Genomic DNA, 25,577 nt, shown 5'->3' with positions numbered 1-25,577 from the left:
AAAAAAAAAAAAATTACTTTTTCTTAAAAGCCCAAGAGTGACTTATCTTTGCCATATGTTCTTCTTGCCATTCTTTTTTCTCTTATTGAACTTGTGCTTCCTGTTGCCTTACATGTGTCTTAGAACTAAAACCGATTCCTTTCTGAAAGAGTTTGGCTTAGGAAACAACCAAATGTATTGAGCTACTCAATGAAGGTGATACCTTTCCAAATCATCCTTGTTCTGTAGAATAATCGTAATGATGTGATATTAAAGGACCATTCTTGTTATCTACAAATAGTTCACCAATACTCAACTCTAGTTGATGTGCATTTGTTTTTCAATTTGAAAATACAAAACTTCAGACCATGTTGCTTTCTTCCTGTTACCGGCTTATATTTTTGACTCTCTCTCTCCATTCACTCAATTGACATGTATTCCAGAAAAATAATTTAGTTTCACTGAAACATACAGTACATATACAGTAAATACAGTAAAGTTATATACCAGTGCAACTTTTAAAAAACATTTATAAGTAATTATATATCTATGGATACAGTGTTCCAAAGCCAAATATCTCTTTAATTAAAAAATTGTATGATGTTTGTTTGTTGAGTATTTATTATGTCATTTGTACTTACCATAAGTGAGAAAACTTTTAGATTAGTTAGGTAAGCACAAAATATTGGCATGTGAAGTAGATATTAATGTGAAGCAGACTGTAATTAATATAAAAATGAATTATATAAAGACATTAAATGCTGCAGGAGTTCTAAGGAAATTGAGGTTTTTTGGTTAGTTTTTAATGCATATCATCACCACTTGTAAAAGCATGAATGATGAAAGTTTAGAAATATCATCCTATAAAGTACGTATATAATAGGTACTTTAGTGCCTAATCTTATGTAAGCTATAGCATTAGCCTTGAACATAGCTCATTTTTGTTGCTCATTAGCACATCATAGCTTATGTTTCTATTTTCAGGCATCTCTTTTACATTCACATTCATAGTATAGTGTTGTAACTGCCTCTTGTGAGCTGTTTTTTCTGATTCTTGTACTCAGTTTGAGGAGGATCGTATCTATCGTCATCTGGAGCCTGCTCTGGCTTTCCAGTTAGAGCTGAACCGGATGAGAAATTTTGACCTCACTGCCATTCCATGTGCTAATCACAAGATGCACCTGTATCTCGGGGCAGCCAAGGTGGAAGTGGGCACAGAAGTGACAGACTACAGGTTCTTTGTTCGTGCAATCATCAGGCATTCTGATCTGGTCACCAAGGTGGGTGCTGTACTTTAATGGGATGTCATCCCTGAGGGAAGGAACAGAGTAATATATATGATTCAAAATCAGGTTTTATGCTTCTGCTGAGAAAGAGCATAAAAAAAATCAGGTTTTCATTTTTTGAATCAAGGTTCTTATTCTCTTTCAATGTTTACAAAAGTAAATATTTCGTATAATAAAGGCTTTTTTTTGTACAAAGCAGAAAGTGCATCTGAAAAAAAATTAAAATGAAGGCTCGTTTTCCACTTTAATTTGATTTTCTTAGTAGCAGAAGCATAATAGCACTCAAGAAAAGAAAAAGCATACAAACAGAAAAATCCCAGGAAGAACTGGGTGATGATAGAGCATAAGGAGATAAGTTAGGAAAGAGGCGATCCCATTGTACACCTGTCTGGAGGTATGGATAGTGTCTGTATATAGCAAGGCACTTCCTGATGTGTTCATTATTATTATATCCCAAAGCTGTACCCTTTCTTCAGCTTTTCCTTTCTAAATAGCTCTGTTTGGCATATGTGAAATATCATCCTATTGAACTTACAGCTATGAGGATGCCCAGCATTTCTACCTCTTGGAAGGAAATGATACACTAAGAGTAAGGAGAAAGGGCTGACATGGACTCTTTATCTGACCCTTGCCTGCCCCTGCTCCCTGTGGTTACTGGACTGACTCTAGGGAGAAAGATAGTGTCTTCACCAGGTGCCTTATGATTCATGACATACTGCCACTTAAGTGATTATAATAGCCATTTCTTTATTGCCTCTTTTAAAATACACTAATGTTGATTATTTTCTTCCTGTGTAGGAAGCTTCTTTTGAATATCTGCAAAATGAAGGGGAGCGGCTACTCCTGGAAGCCATGGATGAGTTGGAAGTTGCTTTTAACAATACAAATGTCCGCACTGACTGTAACCACATCTTCCTCAACTTTGTGCCCACGGTTATCATGGACCCATCAAAGGTACATTTCTCCTTAACTTCTCTCCCAGCACTAGCAAGCATAAGCACAGAAGTTCATTCATATTTATCTCACTTGGACTTGGAAACAGGTACTCTTGTTCAGGCTGTTGAGCCCTTAATCTATAAAGTTTATAGAATGTTTATAAGATTGAGTTTCTGGGACAATGTCAAAAATTTGATATAGCCATTAAAAAAACAGTTCTCAACGCTGAAGGTGGTATGGTGTTAGCTTGCTGGTCAATTATAAGCAGTACAAAAACGTGAAAACCTTTTCTTTTGTTGGTACCTGTTTTATGATATTTGCTGTAATAGTGGTCCAGTTTTGTATTATTCCCTACTATTTCTCATCTGGAATTATTAATTTTACTGTTACTAAGCATTTTGGCTAAATTACTGCTTCTGTGCCCTAAATGTTAATTACCTGGTGGCCTTAGTGAGATAATGCACCTTCTCAAAGTGTCTAACCTATCTCTCTCTAGTGTTTTTCCACAGGGAGAGAATTTGGCTGATAAGGAATTTCACATGTATTATGTATATTTTCTTCCCTGAGGGTCTATTCTAAAATGCATTGTATATAATTTAAGGAAGAAAAACAAGGTGATTTTGTACTTGACCTTTTATCCCCAGTGTAATAAAGACAAGTTGCTCTCTGTTTCTGCTCCCTCTGATGCTTTCTTTCTTTTCTTTTTTTTTTTTTTTGAGACAGAGTCTCACTCTGTCACCCAGGCTGGAGCAGTGGCACCATCTCGGCTCACTGCAACCTCCACCTCCCAGGTTCAAGAGACTCTCATGCTTCAGCCTCCCCGAGTAGCAGGGACTACAGGCGTTTGCCACCATGCCCGGCTAATTTTTGTATTTTTAATGGAAACAGGGTTTCACCATGTTAGTCAGGCTGGTCTCCAACTCTTGACCTCACATGATCCGCCTGCCTCGGCCTCCCAAAGTGCTGGGATTACAGGCATGAGCCACCATGCCTGGCCCCTTCTAACTCTTTCTATCATGATACTGTGGAATTTAGATAGGAGAACCAGTATCTCCCTTTTTCAAGATCAACTGTAGGCATGAATTTTTGCTGCTGCTGCTGCTTTTTTTTTTTTCTTCTTCTTCTTCTTCTTTTTTTCTTATAGAGACAGGGTCTTGCTATGTTGCCCAGGCTAGTCTTGAACTCCTGGCCTCAAGCGATCCTCCTGCCTCAGACTCCCAAAGTGTTGGGATTACCGGCATAAGTCATCATCCCTGGTAGACTTTTGCTTCTTGAACTTAGTATCTGAGATCTGAGAAGTAGTTTTCTACCTTTTTCCCTTCAAAATTCCAAGCTAATGATGGGTTGCTTTTGTCTGTAAGGAAAGCCAAGGACAGGGCTACTCTTTTGACTCAAATTGCATCATCTAGTTTAAGCAAAACTTCTCCTAAGCATTCTGGCACTAATAAGCTGGGAGACTTAAAACGTGGCATGGACACTGTACAGCTGTATTTTTTTAGATTTGGCTTACCTTTTTTCTGAGTTTTTCAGATCAGCCTCAGCTTTCATTCTAACCACCTATATACACTGACTCTGCTTTTCTAATGATAGATAGCTGCCAATTTTCTGTACATAAAGATTGTTGGCTTTTGTTTCCTTAAGAAAAGAATGGATAAATGTCTCTTGGTTAGCAATTAAGTGTGATAATAGAGGTTAACTCCCTGAAATTCATTCTAACTTAAAATTCTGTGGTGCAGAAACAAACTGCAAGGGTGGCACATACTACTAAAGAATCACAAGAGAAAGGGAATGTAAGATATTCTTGAGATTTTCTAAGAAGTTGAGGAAGCATTTTAGAAAGATACTTCATTTAAGGAAACATTAATTTCGAATAACATGTTCTAGCTGCATTATGTTCTATGCAGCCATGTTGGGGGAAAAAAAGTTTTGCTTTAGTATGTAAATAACAAGAAATCATGTCTAAGGTCATTTAGTTAAAATAACTGTCCTACCTCTAAAAACTAAGAGCATTAAGCTGCCTTGGTATAAACTTAGGGAAACGTGGGAACATCTGCCCCATCTTCTTAAATCCTAGATTGACTTAGCAGTGGCCAAGCTTCAGAGCTCTGTTGAGAGAGAATGTTCTAGCACCACCTACAAATTGCCTTTCTTTAATTTATGCAATTTACCGAGAGACATATATTATAAAGTTTAATAAAATTGTATGGAAAAAAGCTCATGGTGGTAATTGCTATGTTGATTTAAAGTCCTGTAAGTGTAATGAAACATAGTTACCATGCATATAAATGCTACTTAATAGCTATTTAACTCGAGATTTTATTCTTATTTGGGGCTTCCTCTTAAATCCCATGGCTTGTAATTTTAGATATTGCAGATCTTTGATATAGAATATGAATATAATTGGGAAAGGGTAAGGAGTTGCAGAGATTTGGGTGTTGTTATCCAGAGAAAACGACTCCAATGCCAGGCCAGCATGAAATTGTCCCTGACTTGTTCCAAGAAAGAATAGATTTGGGGAGAAACTATCTGACCACTTTTTGTAAGGTGTGCATCTCCACAAACCAACCTCTTTTTTTTTTTAGCCTTTCTATCTCAAATATGGGCAGACCTGAAACAGGTCGTAGTTACAAGATATTTAAGTTTTGTGCTTGGTAATGTGTCTGTGTCAGATTGAGGAATCTGTGCGGAGCATGGTAATGCGGTATGGAAGTCGCCTGTGGAAATTGCGCGTCCTCCAGGCAGAACTGAAAATCAACATTCGCCTGACACCAACTGGAAAAGCAATTCCCATCCGCCTCTTCCTGACAAACGAGTCTGGCTATTACTTGGATATCAGCCTATACAAGGAAGTGACTGACTCCAGGACAGCACAGGTACAATACTCAAACAGGCTCCTCAGAGTTTCGATTTGGTCCTACAGATAAGACACTCGCCCTTGTTATAGAAGACCCAAACTCACAAATCCCATTGGTTCACCTGGTGGGGTTATCCTCTATGAGATTAAATGATTGTATGAATTTGAAAAACTTCATCTGCCTTTTAAGATGTGCCTATGTTCTCTATCATGGCTGTTATAAAACCATTAACCATTTGTTATGTATTGGTGAGCACTAACAGATGCCAAGTGAACCTGACTCCAGAGGTTATTCTGCAGTTTAGGGCTCTTTTTTTAGAGGGCTCGTGGGTTATTTCAGCAATCTAATCTCTGGTCAGATGCATCCTTTCTGTTTTCACCATAATTAAACTACTCATTGGCAAGTGAGGAAAAGAGAATTGTTGGATTATGTCACCAACTTCTATGTTAAAGAAGGAAAATTTCAACATAGTATAGTGGCGTGAGCCCTACCCATCATCAGTGACTATCATGTTTATCTATTGTGTTCTGTTTCTGTTTTTATCATATTTATTGTTATCTATTATGTTGTTTCCTTTCCTTCAGAGATTTCAGGGTGTCATATATTATACAAGAACAAAGTGGCAAATTTAAACCCGTTTTCAGGTAGGAAAATTGAGAATGTAAAAATAGAAAGTGAGTCAGTACACTAATTCTGTGAAGCAGATAATTCCCTTTTAATCTTTTTTACTACGTCGGTTTCTAAATATTTGGGCTTGTTACTATGATACTGAAATTAGGTTGGTTCACCATTGTTCACATTTTTGAAGAACTAGGATATTATTTTATGGCTTTGACCTGAATTCAAGAATTACATTTCTTCTGATTAAAGGATGAACATGCTCCAGTATACATAAACAGGAGTTTCAGTCTATTCCATGCTTTGGGTGCCAGGGAGAGATTATGTGTCTCTTGTTTTTATCTATATCCTTTTAAATCCAGGAATAGAGTCAGGAAAATACATTTTTCAATCTTTTGAAGATGAATTTTTAAGAATCTCAGTTTGGACCGTTGTCAGAATGACCTTTCATTTTGTGCTTTGATTCCCAGTGAGGTGGCTAGAGAAATCTATCCTATGAGAAGTCAGCAGTTAAAAACACAGAGAGAGAGTGCGCAAGAGCGTGAGTGGTGACCAAGAGAAAGGGTATTCAATATTTTTTGCTGTATTTGATGTTTTTTTAGTACAACTTTAAAGACATTTTTAGTCAAAGCTTTCGATGGGTAGGGATGTTTTAATTAACTTCTACAATAGCTTCAAGGCAGGTCTATTCTTGTGAAAAGTAAGATGGCCACTTGAGATTTTAATGTTTTTGATAAATATGTTTGTTCTTCATAACTACTTTTTTTTTTTCCTTTCCTTTATTAGGAAACTCTGAGATTTCCCTCATGCTAGCTAATGGTGACACAGGAACATGAAAGGCACAGATGCCTTCAATCGGGGTTTAGTATTACACATGGTACAGAATAAGCACACAATAAGCGTCTGAAAGAATGAATAAACCACCTTCAGCCTGAAGGAGAACCCCTTTTACCTAGCGTCCTGCATATTTTAAAAGCCCTGAAGGAAGTGGTCTACAGGCTCTTCACTTGAGAGAGTTCAGGAGCCACTGCCACCCGGGAACTAACTTTTGAGCCTGTGGCTAGAGGTGGAAACTGACAAAAGGAGCAGCCTCCAACCCAGTTCTGGTGCTCCTAATGCCTTCATGGTGCTTATTGTCAAACTGGTTTTCCCTTTCTTTAATGAATCATTGTATTCATTTAATACCAAACCATGTCTGTTATTCATTCATTTGTTTTTTTAATTTAATATTGATTGACTACTTATAGTATGTCAGGCACTATGCATATAAAGACAAAAAGCAAACTGTACTCAAGAAATTTACATCACAATGGAAGAAGACAAATGATTTGTTTCTCTGTGGCAAATATGTGCTATTATAAATAAGTACAGGGTTCTAAGGGAGCAGACTATGGGTCAGAAATTATTTTCTGAAATCTTTTTGATGGCTTCTGGTGAAAGTTGTGTGATATATAAAATGTGTGCATATTTTCACGAACTTCTAAAACATATACTTTACCAGTTTTTAGTTACTGTGTTCATTATAGTAGAAAATGGAACTAACATAGATAGTTGAGTATTCAGGAACTCCTATTACTATCAGCCTCTTGCCCTAGCACATCGTTTATTCATCTGCCAATAAGGAACAAGGTTGATTGGCTTGAGTTTTATTTTGTTTCATTTTCCTTGTACAGTCTTTGTGCTATAGGCTGTAATGAACACTGATGTCAGGCAGTCATAATGGGGAGAAGAGATTTGGGTAATCCATTGCATAAGTGAATTGATTTCCATTGTGCAGTGTAAGAGAAAAATAACATTTTAGGCTGGGTGCAGTGACTCATGCCTGTAATCCCAGCAATTTGGGAGGCCGAGGCGGGTGGATCACCTGAGGTCAGGAGTTTGAGACCAGCCTGACCAACAAGGTGAAAGCCCATCTCTACTAAAAATACAAAAATAGCCAGGCGTGGTGGCAGGGGCCTGTAGTCCCAGCTACTCAGGAGGCTTAGACAGGAGAATTGCTTGAACCCAGGGTTCGGAGGTTGTAGTGAGCCGAGATCGTGCCACTGCACTCTAGCCTGGGCAATGCAGCAAGAATCCATCTCAAAAAAAAAAGAAAAATAGCATTTTAAAATCATCTTTGGGCCGGGCATGGTGGCTCATGCCTGTAATCCCAGCACTTTGGGAGTCCAAGGTGGAAGGATCACATGAGCCCAGGAATTCGACAGTAGCCAGCACAACAAGGCAAGACCCTGTCTCTACCAAAAAAAAAAAAAAAAAATAGCCAGGCATGGTGGCATGCACCTGTAGTACCAACTACTCAGTAGGCTGAGGCAGAAGGATCACTTGGGCCCAGGAGTTTGAGGCTGCAATGAGCTATGATCATGACACCACACTCCAGCCTGGGTGAGAGAATGAGACACTGCCTCTAAAAATAATAAATAACGCCTTTATTGAGGTGCAATTTACCTATAAAGAAATGGACTCCTTTTGTGTGTGCAGTTCAATTCATTCTGTCAAATGTATACACCATGTAAGTACTACACAGTCATGGTAGATAACATCTCATCACTGCAGAAAGTTCTCTTATTTGCCTTTGCAGTCAAAGGTAGAAGCACCAACCCTGGCCTTAGGCAACCACTGATCTACTTTCTGTCACTATAGATTAGTTTTGCCTGTCCTAGAATTTAAACAATGTGTACTAGTTTGTGTCTAGCTTATTTTACTCAGCGTAATATTTTTGAGGTTCAGCCATGTTACATAGATTATGTGTATGTTCCTTTTCATTTTTGAATAGTATTCCGCTTTCATGGATTTTTTTTTTTTTTATTTTTTTTTTTTTTTTTTTTTTTTTTTTTTTTTGAGATCACTATCTCTATCTTTTGAGTCTCACTATTTTGCCCAGGCTAGAGTGCAGTATTGTAATCATAACTCACCACAGCCTCAACCTCCTGGGCTCAAGTAGTCCTCCCACCTCAGCCTCCCAGGTAACTGGGACTGAAGGTGTGTACCACCATGCCCAGCTAGTTTTTAAATTTTTTGTAGAGATAGGGTCCCACAATGTTGCCCAGGCTTGTCTCAAACTCCTGGGTTCATGGGATCCTCCCACCTTGGCCTCCCAAAGTGCTGGGATTACAGGTCTGAGCTGCCATACCCAACCCCATTTTATGGATTTATCAAAATTTTTACATTCATTTATCAAAATGTTTATATTCACAGATATGTTTTGGCAGGTGAGGTGACTAACCGGGAGCTCTGACATGTTCCAAGGAAATAAGGCTTTCCAGAGTTTCCATCAGATATAGCTTTGACTAGCAAGGGGCACCCCCAAAGGGCAGGCAATATCTTGACACTGTTTTCATTTCTATTTCATTTGGGGATTAGTGACTGCCAACTCAGATATTAGATGGTTCTGTATGAATTAGTGGGAGGAATTATGAGAATAGAAGTCTTTATTGAGTAGGAGAGTGTAAACTAAGACCACATGCCTGTGATGATAGTTTACAACGATTTGTGTGAGGAGTTACATGTATGTTTCCTAAGTCCATATTCAAATTATTGATATTAAAAAAGACTGACTGTGTGTGGTGGCTCACACCTGTAATCCCAGCAGCTGAGGTTGGGAGTTCGAGACCAGCCTGACCAATATGGAGAAACCCCATCTCTACTAAAAGTACGAAATTAGCTGGACGTGGTGGCGCATGCCTGTAATCCCAGCTCCTTGGGAGGCTGAGGCAGGAGAATTGCTTGAACCCAGGAGGCGGAGGTTGTGGTGAGCCAAGATCACGCCATTGCACTCCAGCCTGGGCAACAAGAGCAAAACTCTGTTTCAAAAAAAACCGTAAAAAAATAAAAAAGGACTGAAACTCTAATTCTCGTTTTCTTTTCTTTTCTTTTCCTTTTTTTTTTTTTTTTTTTTTTTTTTTGAGATGGAGTCTTGCTAGTATGTACCTAGATTGTTTTCTCCAATCCCCTTCCTCAGTGCACGATTATGTTGCTTAACTATGACCAGTGTGTCTTCATCCCAAAACTTGGCCAAACTGAGCCTCAAACCCTATACCTACAGGTCTTGTCTCTCTTAGCAGACAAGAAATGTAGTTCTAGGAAGCTGCTGCGTTTACCCCATTGTCTTATTTTGGTTCAGCTTACCTGCTGAGTACAGTTTTCCCATATTGTACCCTAGCCTTACTTAACACTTTGAATCTCTTAAAACATTATTGCTTTTACTCTGACATTCCTAAGACATTACTAATTCTGCTTCCACCAGGGTGACTTTTCCTATTGACCTTATGGAAGGGGACTGGGAGCTCCAGTCTCTGGGCCTTTAAAGCAGCCTGAGACATGTTTTCCTCATAATAGGACCTGATTGACAAATTAGCAGAACACTCATTCCTCTGAGCTAAGGGGCTAAGGATTTACAGATGAACTGTACCCAGGATTTAGGAAAGTACTTAATTCTATTCTTGTGCATATATATCAGGTTCACAAATCTATTCATTAATGGTAGACTTGTGCTTATTTTGTAGGTCTGAATAGATATGTAGGTATACACATACCCTTACATCCCAATCTCCATTTGTATTCACTGCATTGGAAATTTATATTTTATGTATCCATGCATAAAGTGCCTAGTTTAGTGTTATACAACCTCTGGGCACTCAATAAATATTAATTGAATTGAAATAATGGCATCCCTTATAAATATTCATAAGCAAATAAAACTATCTAAATATATGGAGTATGAAGCACTCCTCTAGAAATATTTGAGTTAAAATGATTAAAAACCAGTGTAGTGATTTCATTATGTGACAATATAGGTATTGCAGGAGCTATTCACTAGTTGTAGACAGTACCTTGAGGAGAAGTAAATACGTATATATATGTATATGTTTTTAATATACATAATTTAATATAATATAGTTATTTTACTGTATGTAAAATATGAGGCTATGTCTCATGGGCTAACAAGAATTAACTATCTAGATGGATGGATGAAATCCACTTCTGGCAGAAATCTTTGAAGCCTTTGCATAGATAGTAATACTTATGAAGTACCATCTAATCAAGTGGACTAAAGGACTAAAGCAAAGATGATATAGTAGAGTCTTGATCTGGCCTTCTGCCATTGGGGAAAGAAGAGAATTATCTTTACTGCATAGCTGTTCTTCAACTTCAATACTAGGGCTGCTCAGACTAGTTAGTTGATGTACTTCATTTCTGAGTATATGACATTCAACTCACTTTAGATGGCTAGCATGGTCAGTCTGTCTTTGGGATGTGAAATGTGCACCATGTTTTCTTGTTTATTTATTTATTCTTTTTTTTTTTTTTTGGATATGGAGTCTTGCTCTGTCACCCAGGCTGCAGTGCAGTGGCGTGATCTCGGCTCACTGCAAGCTCCGCCTCCCAGGTTCACGCCATTCTCCTGCCTCAGCCTCCCGAGTAGCTGGGATTATGGCCGCCTGCCACCATGCCAAGCTAATTTTTTTGTATTTTTAGTAGAGACTGGGTTTCACCGTGTTAGCCAGATGGTCTCGATTTCCTGACCTCGTGATCTGCCCGCCTTGGCCTCCCAAAGTGCTGGGATTACAGTTGTGAGCCACAGCACCCAGCCTGCTTTGTTGTTTATTTCAACTAATCTAAAAGTGAGAGCAGTTATGGTGTATGGCTGGTTATATATATATATTTTTGGAGTTGGTTAATCTGTGGAGAGGTGAGACCACCAAGTACCCAATGTTAAGAGATATAGCTCAGCTACTCAACCTACCAAAAATGTTTTCGAATAGATAGCATTTGTGCAAAAAAGCCCCTCTAGGCAGTTCTCTGATTTTTTTTCTGTCTCTTAACTCCCCATGCCTTTTTTTTTCTTGCAGATCATGTTTCAGGCATATGGAGACAAACAGGGACCACTGCATGGAATGTTAATCAATACTCCTTATGTGACCAAAGACCTGCTGCAATCAAAGAGGTTCCAGGCACAGTCCTTAGGGACAACATACATATATGATATCCCAGAGATGTTTCGGCAGGTAAGATGCCAAACCGGAGGGTCTGACATGTTCTAAGGAGGCAGGGTTTCCCTGAATTTCCATCAGATGCAGTTTTGGCTAGAATGGGGCACTCCACAAAAGGCAAGAAATATCTTGACACTGTTTTCATTTCTGTTTCATTTGAGGGTTGGTGACTGCCAGCTCAGATATTGGATGGTTATTTATGAATTAATGAGAGAAATGGTGAGAATAGAAGTCTCTATTGAGTAGGAGAGAGTAAACTAAGATTATTTGCCTGTGGTGATAGTTTACAGTGACTTGTGTGAAGAGTTATATGTGTATTTCCTAAGTCTATATTCAAATTATGGATATTAAAAAAGAGATCTGGTACTTTACTTCTCATTTTCCAAGATAACCCTGGTTCCTAGTTGATAGCCTAGATTAATATGATGAGAATCAATATAGATAGCATAGACAAATGGATGTAGAGTTCATGGTACACAGTTTAGAGTATAAGTTTTTTGTGGGAGATTTATTATAGCTGAATAAAAACTAGCATGAGAAAATACAACATTATGAATTTCAACCTCTATATGAAAATAAATTCCTTCAGTCTGTATGGTGAATCATCTCTATGCCGCAGATTTTTCTTCTATCAATAGAAGACAAGAAAAGTATATCACCAGTAGAAAATGCAGCCAATAAAGAATAAGGTATCAAAAGAATACTGAATTTGTCCTTTTTTAAAAAATCTATGAATATAGGATTTTTCCAAGTTCCCTAGTCAATACTACCAGTATTACCACATTTGAATTTTAGTAGAGTAATATATGTGGCCTTAGTAAACAGTCTATGTAGAATTTCTGTGTTATTCACAAATATAAGAGATTACCTCTATGCAACCATTTGTTTACAAGTTCTGTCTCCTGAAAGATACCTTCATTTGGTATTTCCCTTTTATAGCATTGCTAGCGTAAAAGCTGAGTGTTAATTCTGTTTCCCAATGCCAGTGCTATAAATATAATATAAATCACATTCTATATAAATATAATATAAATCACATTCTAAGTAATTCTTCCTATGTAATAGGCATAAATACAGTGATTAGGACACATAGGTATGTATGAGTCATTTAGGCTTCAAATGTTGCTTTGAGGCAAGCAAAGAAAGAGCTGAACTAGCTCTCACTTCACGAGGGATTTATTTATAGGAAGTTGGGAATGGAAATTATAATATTTTTTAAATGAATAGGTATGTCTGTTTTTTTCAGAACTGAGCAGAATTGATCTGCACATTTACAAATAGTCACACACATCTAGTGAGCTAATTCCTGTGTATGGTCCTACAGCTATGAAAAATATTAGAAAGAGGTTTCTTCCCTGGAATTTCTAGTAGAAACTTCATTCTGGCCTTCTTGGATTTTCTTTTTATTAGCTGAGTGTCATGTAATTTTCCTGGATATTCCTTTGTTGTCAAGTTTCTTTAGGATTTTCTTTTTCTTTGTTTTAAGGAGTTGATGCTACTTATTTAGTTTTCTAATGTTAGTATTCCTAGGATAGTGTTGGGTCTTTCCTGTTTGTTAATGCTCTGGTGCTGATTTGGAATCACTCAGTAGTTTGACTTTGTTGGAAAAGTGCCTGACTTTTGGCATGTAAAAAATAATTACAAATCTATTTTAACTGAGAATGGGAGCTGGAGAATTTAGTCTAATGTTTACACTCTGCAGAACACTTGGAAAAGAAAGCAAAACCAGATTGACTGAATCTTAATAATTATTTTTGTCTGTATTGAAGTTATTGTCACTGATTAGTCAAACTTCTTTTCTCCACTAGTCCCTGATCAAACTCTGGGAGTCTATGTCCACTCAAGCATTTCTTCCATCTCCCCCTCTGCCTTCTGACATGCTGACTTACACTGAACTGGTATTGGATGATCAAGGTCAGCTGGTCCACATGAACAGGCTTCCAGGAGGAAATGAGGCAAGTAGTTGAAACTCCCCTTCCCTTTCTTATCTCTGTGCCCACTAGTACCAGCTTTCTGTGAGGTGTTCATTAAATAGCACTGCAGCATGGTAGTCTTGTTCGGAGAGTTATTGGAGAGAGCATTGACTGGGTATCAAGAAATTGTTAATTTTCTAGGTGTGATAATGGTATTATGATTTTGCTTTTTAAAATAGTATTGTTTTAACACAAAGAACTCAGTTTTAAAAAATTAAAAAGGAAAATTGTTTTCTTTTAGAGATACAGACTGAAACATTTACAGATGCAATGACTTGCTTCTAAATAAAGAGGTGTGAGGGTGGGTGTGTAGATGAAACAGGGTTGGTCATGAGTTGATCATTGAAGCTAGGTGATAGGTACATGAAAATAGATTATTTTCCCTGTTTCTGTCTATGTCTGAAATTTGGGGATTTTCTTTTTTTCTTTTTTCTTTTATTGAGATGGTGTCTCACTCTGTCACACAGGCTGGAGTGCAGTGGCTCAATCTCAGTTCACTGCAGCCCTGACTTCCCTGGCTGAAGTGATTCTCTCACCTCAGCCTCCTGAGTAGCTGGTACTGCAGGTGTGCACCACTACACTTGGCTAATTTTTGTATTTTTTTCTAAAGATGGGGTTTCACCATGTTGGTCTCAAGCTCCTGAGCTCAAGCAATCTGCCTGCCTCAGCCATGCAAAGTGCTGGGATTATGGTGCCCAGCCGGGATTTTCTATAATGAAAACATTTAAAGTATAGTTTTGCCTAATGTTTTTTCTTATTTGGATTCATATTAATAAATGCATTTTTCAGTGTCTTTTCCATGCCCAATTCATTTGATCTGGTGCTGTTGTGAGCATGATAAATGTGTTCTTGAAAGGGCTTAATCAGAATTAGGGGTTCAAACATAAAAGAATGTAACAAGAACCCATTTTTTTATAATTATCCCAAGAATGCATTTTCTAGCCTTGGTATCCTTTCTCTCAGAGAGACCCATGAAGAGTGATAAAAAGGCATATTTTGCCGTATACTCTCATACTCTTGTCCATGCATTATCATTCTTTCTGATTCTAACTGTGCTCCTAACGTACAGTTATAACAATGACAATACCAGTAACAAACATAAAAAGAGAGATATTTTTATTTCAACCTTAAATAGAATCCCTAGATAGATTTCATTCCATTGAAGGAGTAATCTTTACCTGTGTGTTCACCATAAATAGGCTGGGTAGACCTTTGGAAATGATAAGCAGTTTGTTTCTATTTTATTAAATCTTTTTCAAAAAATTTCACTATATATACAAGGTGTGTGGCTATTTCAGTAATATGCCAGTGGATGCCAATAGTAGATGATTTGGTATCAAGATGGATGCAAGCATTGGACCAGATGGAGACTATCAGACTTGTAGGAGTCTCAACAAATAGCAAAGTCAAGAGGATTGTGGTGGGAGGATGCAAAACATTTTGACAAGCATAAATATATACTCATCAGCACACAAAGTTGAAACAGGTTTGTGCCACTGTATGTAGCATATGCCTAGTGAGCCCCTCAGCAGCAAAGAAAAGCTTCATTGTGCTAGACTTAAATTCTGATTCATTGAACAGTGTAGTCTTCAGGAATGGAAGGCACCCTTGTGAACATGGGGCTGAGAGTAAAATGGTTTTAACTAATGTAATTAAAACACAAAATGAGATTTTTGGCCACGTGAAAGCTAGCTGCAGTGCTGTGTGAAACCCCTTGCCATGATCTTTCTCTCCTGCTTTCTTTCTGCCCTCATTCTGTGTTTGAGCGAATGGAGACTCAGGGAATAGTGAAGTCCCAGAGGGACAGAGCTCTGTTCTTGCTGAAATTACAAGCACAGAGCTGCCTGGGCATGAACATGTAGTGTTTACTCTGCCAGTATGAATACAAATAGTCTTATTATACGGGCCTCTGTACCCAAAGACCACACACACACACACACACACACACACACGCACACACACACACGAATTTTTTAAAAATTAAAGGTTTTTTTTAACCCCTTTAAGACCTAACAAACCTTAGTGGAAAAGATATGTCTTAAACAGTTGCCTAGGACTATAGCTATGAGTAGTAGTAGATATAGTATAGGAGCCACATGTTTTCCTTTGTCCAGTGCTTTAATAGTTTTGAAACCAGAAAGTGAATAGTATTTGTTCAAAAGATTTTGAGTTTTTTGTCAGTTCTCACTTTCTTCTGCTTCTACAGTTTTCCCTCCTTAGTTGCCTATTTTCTTTGTTCTCTTTTTGTTTTCAAATGATTGACTAGGATTGAGGCTGAGTGTTAGCTTGCTGTTTCTGAGCCTTTGAGCTCGGGAGGAGTGAGACTGATGTTCTTTTGTGAGCAGTTAGTGACTAATGCCCAGGATGGCTGGTGAAGTCAGTCATTGGCCTTAGCTAGATTATAGGGCACTGCACAACAGGAATGAGGTTGGGATATTAGTATCAAACTCTGCTACCAATAGCTTGAACATACAATGGAGCATGTCTACTGAGAGACTGACCAATCTAAGGATGGAGTTTCAGCAGTCAGAACTCTGAGGGACAGCTGTGCCTAAGAGATGACGAGGTGTCAGTAGGATGTATTTCCTCATGCTGAGCCCAGTTTTATCAGGGCAAGTTGACTTTCAGCTATTGCGGTTTAATTTTCTTTGGCCAAAGAGCAAGTTTGTCATGAACCTGGCACTCTACATATTACCCCAAGAATGACGTGAAGGGAATGAAAAGAGCTCATGCTGATGAGATTTGGAGCAAATCTGTCCTGTCCCAAAGAGAATGGGCATATGAACAGAGCCTTGAGAAATAGTTTTATTAAAAAAGAATAAAAATTTGAGCTATTAATGTTCTGAGAGCCAAGGCTCAATGTAAATGCACTGGTGCTATGTAGACATTAAATCATCATAATGTGGTGTTCTCCAAAAGTGACGGCTCTACCTGGTCATCATTGTGGGTGGTATTACCTTGAAGGATTGGAGTTTCTGGGTTTGAAAACTAGCACATGGATATAAGGAGTAAAGGTAAAATGAGAGATTCCTTTAGAGTTTTCCCATGAATTGAGGTGCTTTTCTCCATGATCGAAGGCAGAAAACCTGCACTTATCAGACCATCGACTGTATGGGTGGCCAGTCTTTCTAATTTTTTTTGTAGGACAGTAAATAGGTAAAAAGGTAATGGGACCAGGACTTGGACCAATTCAGTTCCATTTAGTTTTAGGTAACTTCTTTGCCATTTGAGGAGGAATATTGGCTGTTTCAGTAGAGATGTGACCTGCATTTTGAACATTTATGCCTGTGTTTAGAGCAGGAGAAAGAGCTTTTCTGATGCAGTATTAGCTACTATCTCCTTTCTGTTTTCCTAGTTGTCCCTTCCCCATAAGGAAAGATGTAACTAAAGGAATACCACCTAATGCGTGAGGAAAGGTATAGGAGAACACGTTTTTCTCATTGTCATATTTGAATGGCATTACATTTAGTATGAATTTAGAGTAGGAATAAAAAAGATGCAGACTAAATCTGTGAACTACGTTACTTGCAAATAGCTCCAAAGATGAGTTGTCCAAGATTTTTCTTAATAGTTTCAAGTAAAGATGAAAATTGAGGAAAATGTGATTGCAACATAGACTAAACTGATCTCATTTCTAGCTGCTGTGATGCTAGAAATGCCCATCACTGTATGTAAATACACAGCTACATGAATGTGTGCTGTTGAGCCTGGGTACAGAAGAAATGCAGCCATCTAACAGTTCTACTTTACCACTTCTCAATTTTGGAGGAATTGTTTTCATTTTCCTGCCAGTTTACTAACCTGTTTTGATCCTTTGGTGGAAGCTATAATTGCAGGTGGGGACATTTTGAGTAACAGTTCGCAATCCAGTACAGCTGCTTTTCGCACTAAATCCTGTTATTAAAAAGCTCAGGCTAAGATCAAGCCAAGGGCTGTAACGGACTTGACAGAGAACAACTTAACTTTGCCTGGTAGGACAAAGAAAATTCTAGCCTTCTTGAGACTATGCTTATGTTTATTCTGAAATAAGTTACTAGCATTCTTTTATTTTATTTCTTTTGATCAGCTCTGCGAACTAGACCAATAATCTCTAAATTGGGCAATGCTGAAATATACGTTAGAGAGTCAACTACCATAGTAACTTTAGTGCTAGTAAAAATTAGGACCCTGTTTTTCTTACCATATCAGAACATGGGCAGCTTTTTAACATTCTGTCTCATCATGCCTGTCATAATGAAAAACTGAGATAAGAAGACGATGTTGCGATGTTGTATTTGGAAGCAGTTATAATAAGTAGGTACAAGATGTATACCCAAAAAAGGGTTGGTATTCAGAGACTGGAATTCTTGGTATAAACGTTTTTCTAGGAGGAAAGTATATTGAAAGTTGAATGCACCTGGGGCTGGGTGCAGTGGCTTACACCTGTAATCCCAGCACTTTGGGAGGCTAAGGAGGGCGGATCACGAGGTCAAGAGATCGAGACCATCCTGGCCCACATGGTGAAACCCCGTCTCTGCTAAAAATACAAAAATTAGCTGGGTGTGGTGATGCACGCCTGTAGTCCCAGCTACTCCGCAGGCTGAGGCAGGAGAATCGCTTGAACCCGGGAGGCAGAGGTTGCAATGAGCCAAGATTGCGCTACTGCACTCTAGCCTTGTGACAGAGCAAGACTCCATCTCAAAAAAAAAAGAAGGAAAAAAGAAAATTGAATGCAGTTTGATGGTTACCTCTACACACACTATCACTCTTAAGAATTATGGTAGCTCTAAGGCTTCATTTTTCCAGATGGACGCTAGGTGTCAGGGTTTTTCCTTCTCAGCAGCTGAGCATTCACATGAGCCTCTTGAATTGCCTTGTTTGTTGAGGTAGATTCACTGGTGTCCTTTTTTCAGTTGGTATAGTAGCCTTTATCTAGTGTTCCTACAATAAGCAATTGCAATTTTAACTCTTTGGTTGAAGATCCTTTGTACCTTACGTTAGGGATCTAATTTTTTTTTTTTTTAAAGGAAGAGAATGATTGAAGAGGAAGTAAAGTAGTGTAAATTAAAGTTTAAAGACTAGCTTACAGCCAGGCATGGTGGCACATGCCTGTCATCCCAACACTTTGGGAGACCAAGGTTGGCGGATCACTTGAGACCAGGAGCTTGAGACTAGCCTGGCCAACATGGCGAAACCCTATCTCTACAAAATATACATATATATATATAAATTAGCTGGGTATGTTGGCAGGCACCTGTAACACAAGAATCTCTTGAGCCCAGGAGGCGGGGGATGCAGTGAGCCAAGATCACACCACTGCACTCCAGCCTGGGCGACAGAGTAAGACTCTGGCTGAGAAAAAAAAAAAAAAGACTAGCTGCCATCGTGACTGGTATTTTGGTTTTAGTCCTGCTTTATGTTGTCAGGGGTGAAATGGTGGGGACAGTGGGGATTAGGGGTTCAGTTTTGGAACTGCTCAGCCCTACTAATACCCATATTTAATTATTGTTTAATTGTTGGCAATGTACTGATATCCTGTATCTCCCAAAGTATAGCATCTCATTAATTTTTTTATTTTAAACATATAAAAAAATACAGAGTGCTATGACAAATACCCCTGCATCTACTGACCAGCTTAAACAAATCTTACCATTTTGACTGTGCTTCTCACTTACATGTCACTATAATCCTTTGAATCTCTAATTTGAGTATCAAAAAAACAATTTAGGAGTTGGTAGGGAAAGGAAGTTGGTAAGCTTATATAAGCCTAAAAGATTAGAAGAAATTAATTAGTAGATCCATTTTGACAGTTGTTAGGCTGGACCTCTTAACCCAAAGGATCTCTTATTTTAGAAAAACCACCATAACCCTCTGTCTTAATTCACTTGGTTGACATTTTCCATACTCTCAAAGGAATTGCTTGGGTTATCCTGGACTCAGATTCTAGTGGAAAGCATTATGTTCTAAAACTGTGCCTGTAGAGAGTGTGTATATGCTTATGGGTTTGGTGGTGAGAAAAGGGTAGACCGTTTCTCATGAACACAGGACCCATATATTTAACATTAGATTTTTTATATTGTTTTACTCAATTTAACCTCAAAATAGTTCCATAAATGTGATGCTAATTTGGATGCACTTTACTGTGCTTTTGTTTCCTTCTTTTGAGATCAGTTTGCCTTTTCATGCTGCGTATAGAAATTGAGTCAGTGTCAGTCTTTTAGATATATGATAGAAAAGAGGCATATTTAAATTGTACTATGCTGAAGGCGAGTTCTGAAATAGACCTAAGTGAAGCAGGTCTGAAAAACAGGACCATGGTCTATGCATTGATTGTTCAACCTTTTTTTTTTTTTTTTTTTTTTTTTTGAGACGGAGTCTCGCTCATGTCCACCCAGGCTAGAGGCAGATGGCCGGAATCTCAGCTCACTGCAAGCTCCACCTCAGGTTTACGCCAATTCATCCTGCCTCAGCCTCCCGAGTACTGGGACTCAGGTGCCCGCCACCTCACCCGGCTAGTTTTTTGTATTTTTTAGTAGAGACGGGGTTTCACCTCGTTCACCAGGCTCGCGTCTCGATCTCTCGACCTCGTGATCCGCCCGTCTCGGCCCTCCAAAGTGGCTGGGATTTAACAGGCTTGAGCACTGCGCCGGCGATTGTTCAACTTATAAAAAGGTCTTTGGCATCAATCTGTCCCTAAAGATAGGAGCTGTTATAAGTGGCATTTAGGATCCTCAGCAGACACACACGCCTCAGAAAAGGGTCAGATACATATGATTATGTATAATTATGATTATCCATAAATGATTATGGTTATACATAAGTATTCATAATTTGTGCTTGCCTTATTTTTCACCAAGGCTTTGAAAAATCAATTTTGAATCCTTGAGATTAAGTATAGAGAAAGATATATTGTGACATATATGGTAAGATAGTTTAATTCTATGTTTTTGTTCTTTTATTCCCATTCTAAGTAAGTATATTTGGCTGCAAGTCTTTGTCTAAAATGATCTTCCAAACCAAATTTGGATCCCTCATTAGAAAAATATGGAGGCTAATTTTGAAAAAGAAGTCTTCCTACCATGGAATTACTTCTAATGAATTTCTGACACTGTTCTTTTGAGATGTGTAAACTTTTCTCAGAATTTCTTCTGAATGACTATTATTGGTGTTGGAGATTTCTTATCAGGTTGAGTAGTTTTTACTCATTTTTTTGATAGCAAAACGAGGCTCAATAACCTTGATTGACTTTGAAAATCCTAATGCATCCACTGGCTCACTAAAGTAGCACTTGTGGAGGGCTCCTTAGTTTCTTTCAAAAATAAGTCTAGAGATAGCCTTCAAACAAAAGAATGTACTTGCCAGCGTATTTATACCTGTCTTAAGTTGTAAGATTTTACTGAAAAAGAATGTGACATAGTACCCTATGTCAAGAAACTTTACAGCTCCAACCAGAGGCAATAATGAACATCAGGACAGCAACAGATGACACTAGAGAATGAGGTGTAGCGTGGGGCACCAGAGTTCAGCACTCATTCATATGATTAATGGACAAGGCTTCTGGGACTATAGTAGGCCAACTTGGTTAATTTCCATATCAACCAATTAATCCTGGGCCCCATTTCTCAAATACCACTGGCTTCTATGTGCTCCACTGCATGTTTTTTAAAAAATAATTCCTATGCTTATTAAATTACTGTGTGTACATGTGTAAAATTACTGTGGTTTCATGTATATAAATGTTACAGGGATAAATAATTCCCCTGTTCAAAACTATTATTTCTAATATTTGATAATATTTTCAAAGAATTACCTCTGGGATGAAAATTTTTTGCTCTAAAAGTTATATTTTTCTTACCCTTTTATCGCTGTCTAGAGAGGTTGAGGTGAGTTTGTTCAGCCATTTTTGAATTATCCAAGTGTGAAAAGAAGAGTTTTTCAGCTCTTAAGAAAATCATTTTGAGCTCTTTCATGTGATCACATAACACTAAACAATAGAACATTGATATCTGGCAAATAATACAATATGGAAAGGCATTGACGTATTTTTCATCATGGCTTTTGCAAATGGCACAAATTAAGTCAAATATTGTCTTTTAAGCCTTATGGCTTAAAAATATGTATTTTAAGACCTATACAGTATTTTCTGATATTTCATCAAATATGTTTTATTAAGGGACTAACAGGAATTAAAATTACTATGATAATTATTTTCTGATAGTATATAATTAAAAGTACAGATTTAATATTCCATACAAGATACAAAAAGGGGAAAGAGGTAACATTTTGCTATGTATCTGAAAAGGAACTCAAGCTCAGGTTCCTTCTCTCTGGGTCTTAGTTTTGTCATCTTTATGATGCAGATGATGCCCAAGTCTGGGTTAGTGCTAACATGCTTGGATTCTTTGTATTGCTGCTCAAGGGCCTTGCAGGGTAGTCATCTTCCTGGCATTAGCAGAATTAGAACAATAGCTTTTACAGACTGTTCCAAAAAAAACTCAAGCTTTAGGCTTTTAGCATGAATATAACAAATACAGCTTTAACATCTCAGCCACAGCCTAACCTGTATTTAAATCCGTATGGAAAGGTGTTGTTACAGCTCAAGTCAAAGTGTGGAGATGTAAGAAAGGCAACTGGGGCAAAGATACTCCCTTTCTGCTTCCCACAGCATAGCAAGAGTTGATAGATACATCTTTCACCCTTAAAAAACAAAATCCTGGTATGTTTTGCCCCTTAGCTTTTCCTGCAAATTTCTTTGTTGAGCTTAATATTGTTTTATTTTGTAGTAACAACAGCAGCTTTGGAAAGTGCCTGTGTGCGCTTGCACATTCTATTCACACTGATAGTACAATTAATGTTGATGTCAATTTTGGTGTTAATTTGGGGTCATGATTAGTGTTGACACTTTGTGTCAGACTAATGGCATTTATAGGCACCATCAGAATAAATGTTAATATTATCATGTTTTCACTATCAGTTATAGTAACATTAAACCAAGGTCCTTCCAGGAGAAAAAATACATATATGGATAGATAGATAATGCTGTTCTGTATCGCTGGTGTTACTCAGCAAGAAAATGACATCTCAGGGCAGAATCCTAATCACTGTTTGGAGCATCAGAAATAATGATCACCTCTGATCGGAGGTTGTGAATAATTCATTCGGTTTGATTTTCACGTCCTGTCCAGTGATACTTTTCAAACCAAATGTGTTTCTACAGAAAAATAATGGTCCCACTTCTTATGGAAATACTGTGGCACAAATCATTTTACCCACATAAAAACAGTTAAATAAGACTGTTCTCTTCTGCTTGCCTTCTCCTTCCCATCCCCTCCTCCCTCACTTGAGCGTGTTCATTCTAGAATCAGAATGTAGACAGAGAAATATTTTCTGTTAGAACTTGTATAAGGGAAACAAATATTTATTTCTGCTTATCCTTAGCTTATTCACTGTAGCTCTTTTCATCCTCTTCCCTTTTTCACTTTAAGATAATTAGCTTAGGTTGATAACCCTAAACCTAATAAACCTGCTCATTGGAATGTTCTGTTATGAAAAATAACCTGAAATTAAATATTTTAATACTTATTCATGGCTATAGTAATGAAAAATAATTTGTAGTAAGTACCTAGGACCACTTGGTTAGTCAATGCATGAGAGAGGCAGTGATCAGAGAAGATGCTGGCACTGCCTGTTTGAGTCTAAAACTCATTAGACCATAAACCCACCCACTTATAAGCAGGCTGTAGGCTACCTTTTTGTTAATTTCTTAGCTCTTCCGTCTTCCTTCAGCTCTTAGTCCTGGCATGTCATTTTCACCAGGTTTCACCTGGATACAAATGTTAGAGAGAAAGAGAAGACCCCCAAAAAGGGGGATTCAGTGATGGGATCTCCTTTAGTCATTATTCTTCAGTTAATATACACGGCAGATTGGGCTTAGGTGAAATCAATGAATGTCATATTGCTAATCACATTGTCACATTGTGTATACTTTTATAGTGATTGTGGAATTTTCTATATGAAATCTCCATTGTGTATATAATATAGATAGACCCATCTATAGAAAGTAATTTGATTGAAAAACTTACAGTGTACTAATTAGAGGGTGAAATATGACTGTCTTCTGAAGCAATGACCTAATCCTTTGAGATGAAGCTATTCATCAGTAGAATATTTTGAACCATTTCTCCTGAATGTTGTGACCCCTTTTTTTCCCCCTAAATCTAACAAGGGCAGGGGAAAGCGTTTTTCAACCTAGTTTTCATCATCAGACAGAAAGTATTTTGCATTCAGAACCATTTCCAGTATCAAATTCAATTTTGTCAAGTGATTAGTTGAGTTTGGTAGAGAATAATTTAAAAACACAAAGCTGGAAATGGCTATGATGCTTCTACACTGGAGGAGAGCAGTTGCTATTCTCAAGTTGCAAGCTTCCTGTCAGTGACTTTGCATCACAACTGGATTATTGTGTTGTATGCCTTTGCAGCTGTTACAGACTTGCATCTGTTGACACCATGTGTTCCTACCCATGACTGGTAGAAGAAATAGGGAGTGGGTGATTGGGTACCTTCACTGCCTATCAGTGCAGACGTCCTTTTATGTACATATGTTTATAAAGTTCTTTAGCCCCCTTCAAGATGAAAGGTTCTGTATAAATATAAGCTTTCGATTTTAGTACATGTTTGTAATACATGTGGTACCGTCCTAAATATGTATTTAGCTGATAGGCACTGTTCTTGTCTATTGTACAAATATTGACTTTAAAAATATAAATATGTATTTAACCATCAGACCAGAAAAACACTGAAGCAGTTACTTCTCAGGTAGAGACATTAATATTGTATAAACCTATATATACATATGTTTACACTCTACCACATCATTGCAGAGCATTTCTTTTTAGAAAATGAAATGATAACCCAACAAACTTAGTTCTTGATATTTCTTTCTCTTTAAAGTGAGTCTCGATTTTTAATTTTCATATGTTTATCTCTTTCAAATTTTATATAAATAAGATCTGTTGTAGTATGACTACAATCTAGAATTAGTTCCTCTAAAATATGGGAAATTGATTAGGCTGGTGAGATTTTTTTCCCCCTTAAATTTTTTTTTTTATTATGGAAATGCTCAAACGTACACTAAAGTAAGCATAAGTAATATAAACTCCCATGTACCTATCACCCAGTGAAGAAGTATTTGGTAGTTTTCTTTTCTCAGTTATTTTTTATTTTATAAAAAGTTAAAGTTATCAATGCAATATAAACACACACAAAAAAATTTGGAGAATGGAAAAAAAACCAATACAATTTCATCATCCCAATAATTATCACCTCATTTTGCTGTTTCTTATTTGTTTTTGTTTTTTCAACATGCTTTTCAATTGATGAAGCTGTCATTCATACTATGCACTTACTATATACCAGGCACTATCCTAGGACTTAACATGTATTTAATCCTTCCAACAAACTTATGCAGTAGATTTTTATTACCCTTGTTTTACCAGTGAAGGAACCGAGGTACAGGGAGGTTGATAACTTACCTAAGGGTATATGGCTAGAAAGTTGAATCTCAGTTCTGTCAAATTATCTTAGATTCGGATTCAGAAGAGTCTCAGAATGTGGCTCCTGAGTCTGACCCCTTTTCTAATTTAGTATTACATCATGGGTATTTTTAAATGCTCTTCCTAGTCTTCATAATCATCATCTTATAAGGCTGTACAGAACAGTAACAGTGATCTTGCTATCCAATTTACTTCCCTCCAAAATAATTTTAGATTTTCAGGAAAGTTACAAAGATAGTATTAGAGAGTTCTGGTATACCCTTTCCCAGCTTCTCTTAATGTTAACACCTTATATAACCATGATATAATTACCAAACTAAGAAATAAATATTGATACAATGGTATTAAATAAACCACAGACCCTTTTTTTTTTTTTTTTTTTTTTTTTTTGCCAGTTTTTCTACTAA

The 25,577-nt window shown here is 37.5% G+C and overlaps 1 protein-coding gene across 2 annotated transcripts in view; it reads left to right on the top strand.

Annotated features, from left to right (window-relative positions):
• LOC108526299 (acetyl-CoA carboxylase 1) overlaps positions 1-25,577 on the top strand; it is a 92,266-nt gene that overhangs the window by 56,116 nt on the left and 10,573 nt on the right. For both annotated transcript variants that reach the window (XM_017866999.1, XM_017866998.1), the window contains 5 exons: positions 1,042-1,259; positions 2,064-2,219; positions 4,871-5,074; positions 11,524-11,679; positions 13,473-13,619. In XM_017866999.1, coding sequence (XP_017722488.1) covers positions 1,042-1,259; positions 2,064-2,219; positions 4,871-5,074; positions 11,524-11,679; positions 13,473-13,619 — 881 coding nt within the window. The remainder of the gene's footprint in view (positions 1-1,041; positions 1,260-2,063; positions 2,220-4,870; positions 5,075-11,523; positions 11,680-13,472; positions 13,620-25,577) is intronic.

This window comes from Rhinopithecus bieti, unplaced genomic scaffold (genome assembly GCF_001698545.2).
Source record: "Rhinopithecus bieti isolate Rb0 unplaced genomic scaffold, ASM169854v2 scaffold_1853, whole genome shotgun sequence".
Taxonomy (NCBI): domain Eukaryota; kingdom Metazoa; phylum Chordata; class Mammalia; order Primates; family Cercopithecidae; genus Rhinopithecus; species Rhinopithecus bieti.
Note: the sequence above shows the minus strand (reverse complement) of the source record. Positions and strands in the feature narration are given on the sequence as shown.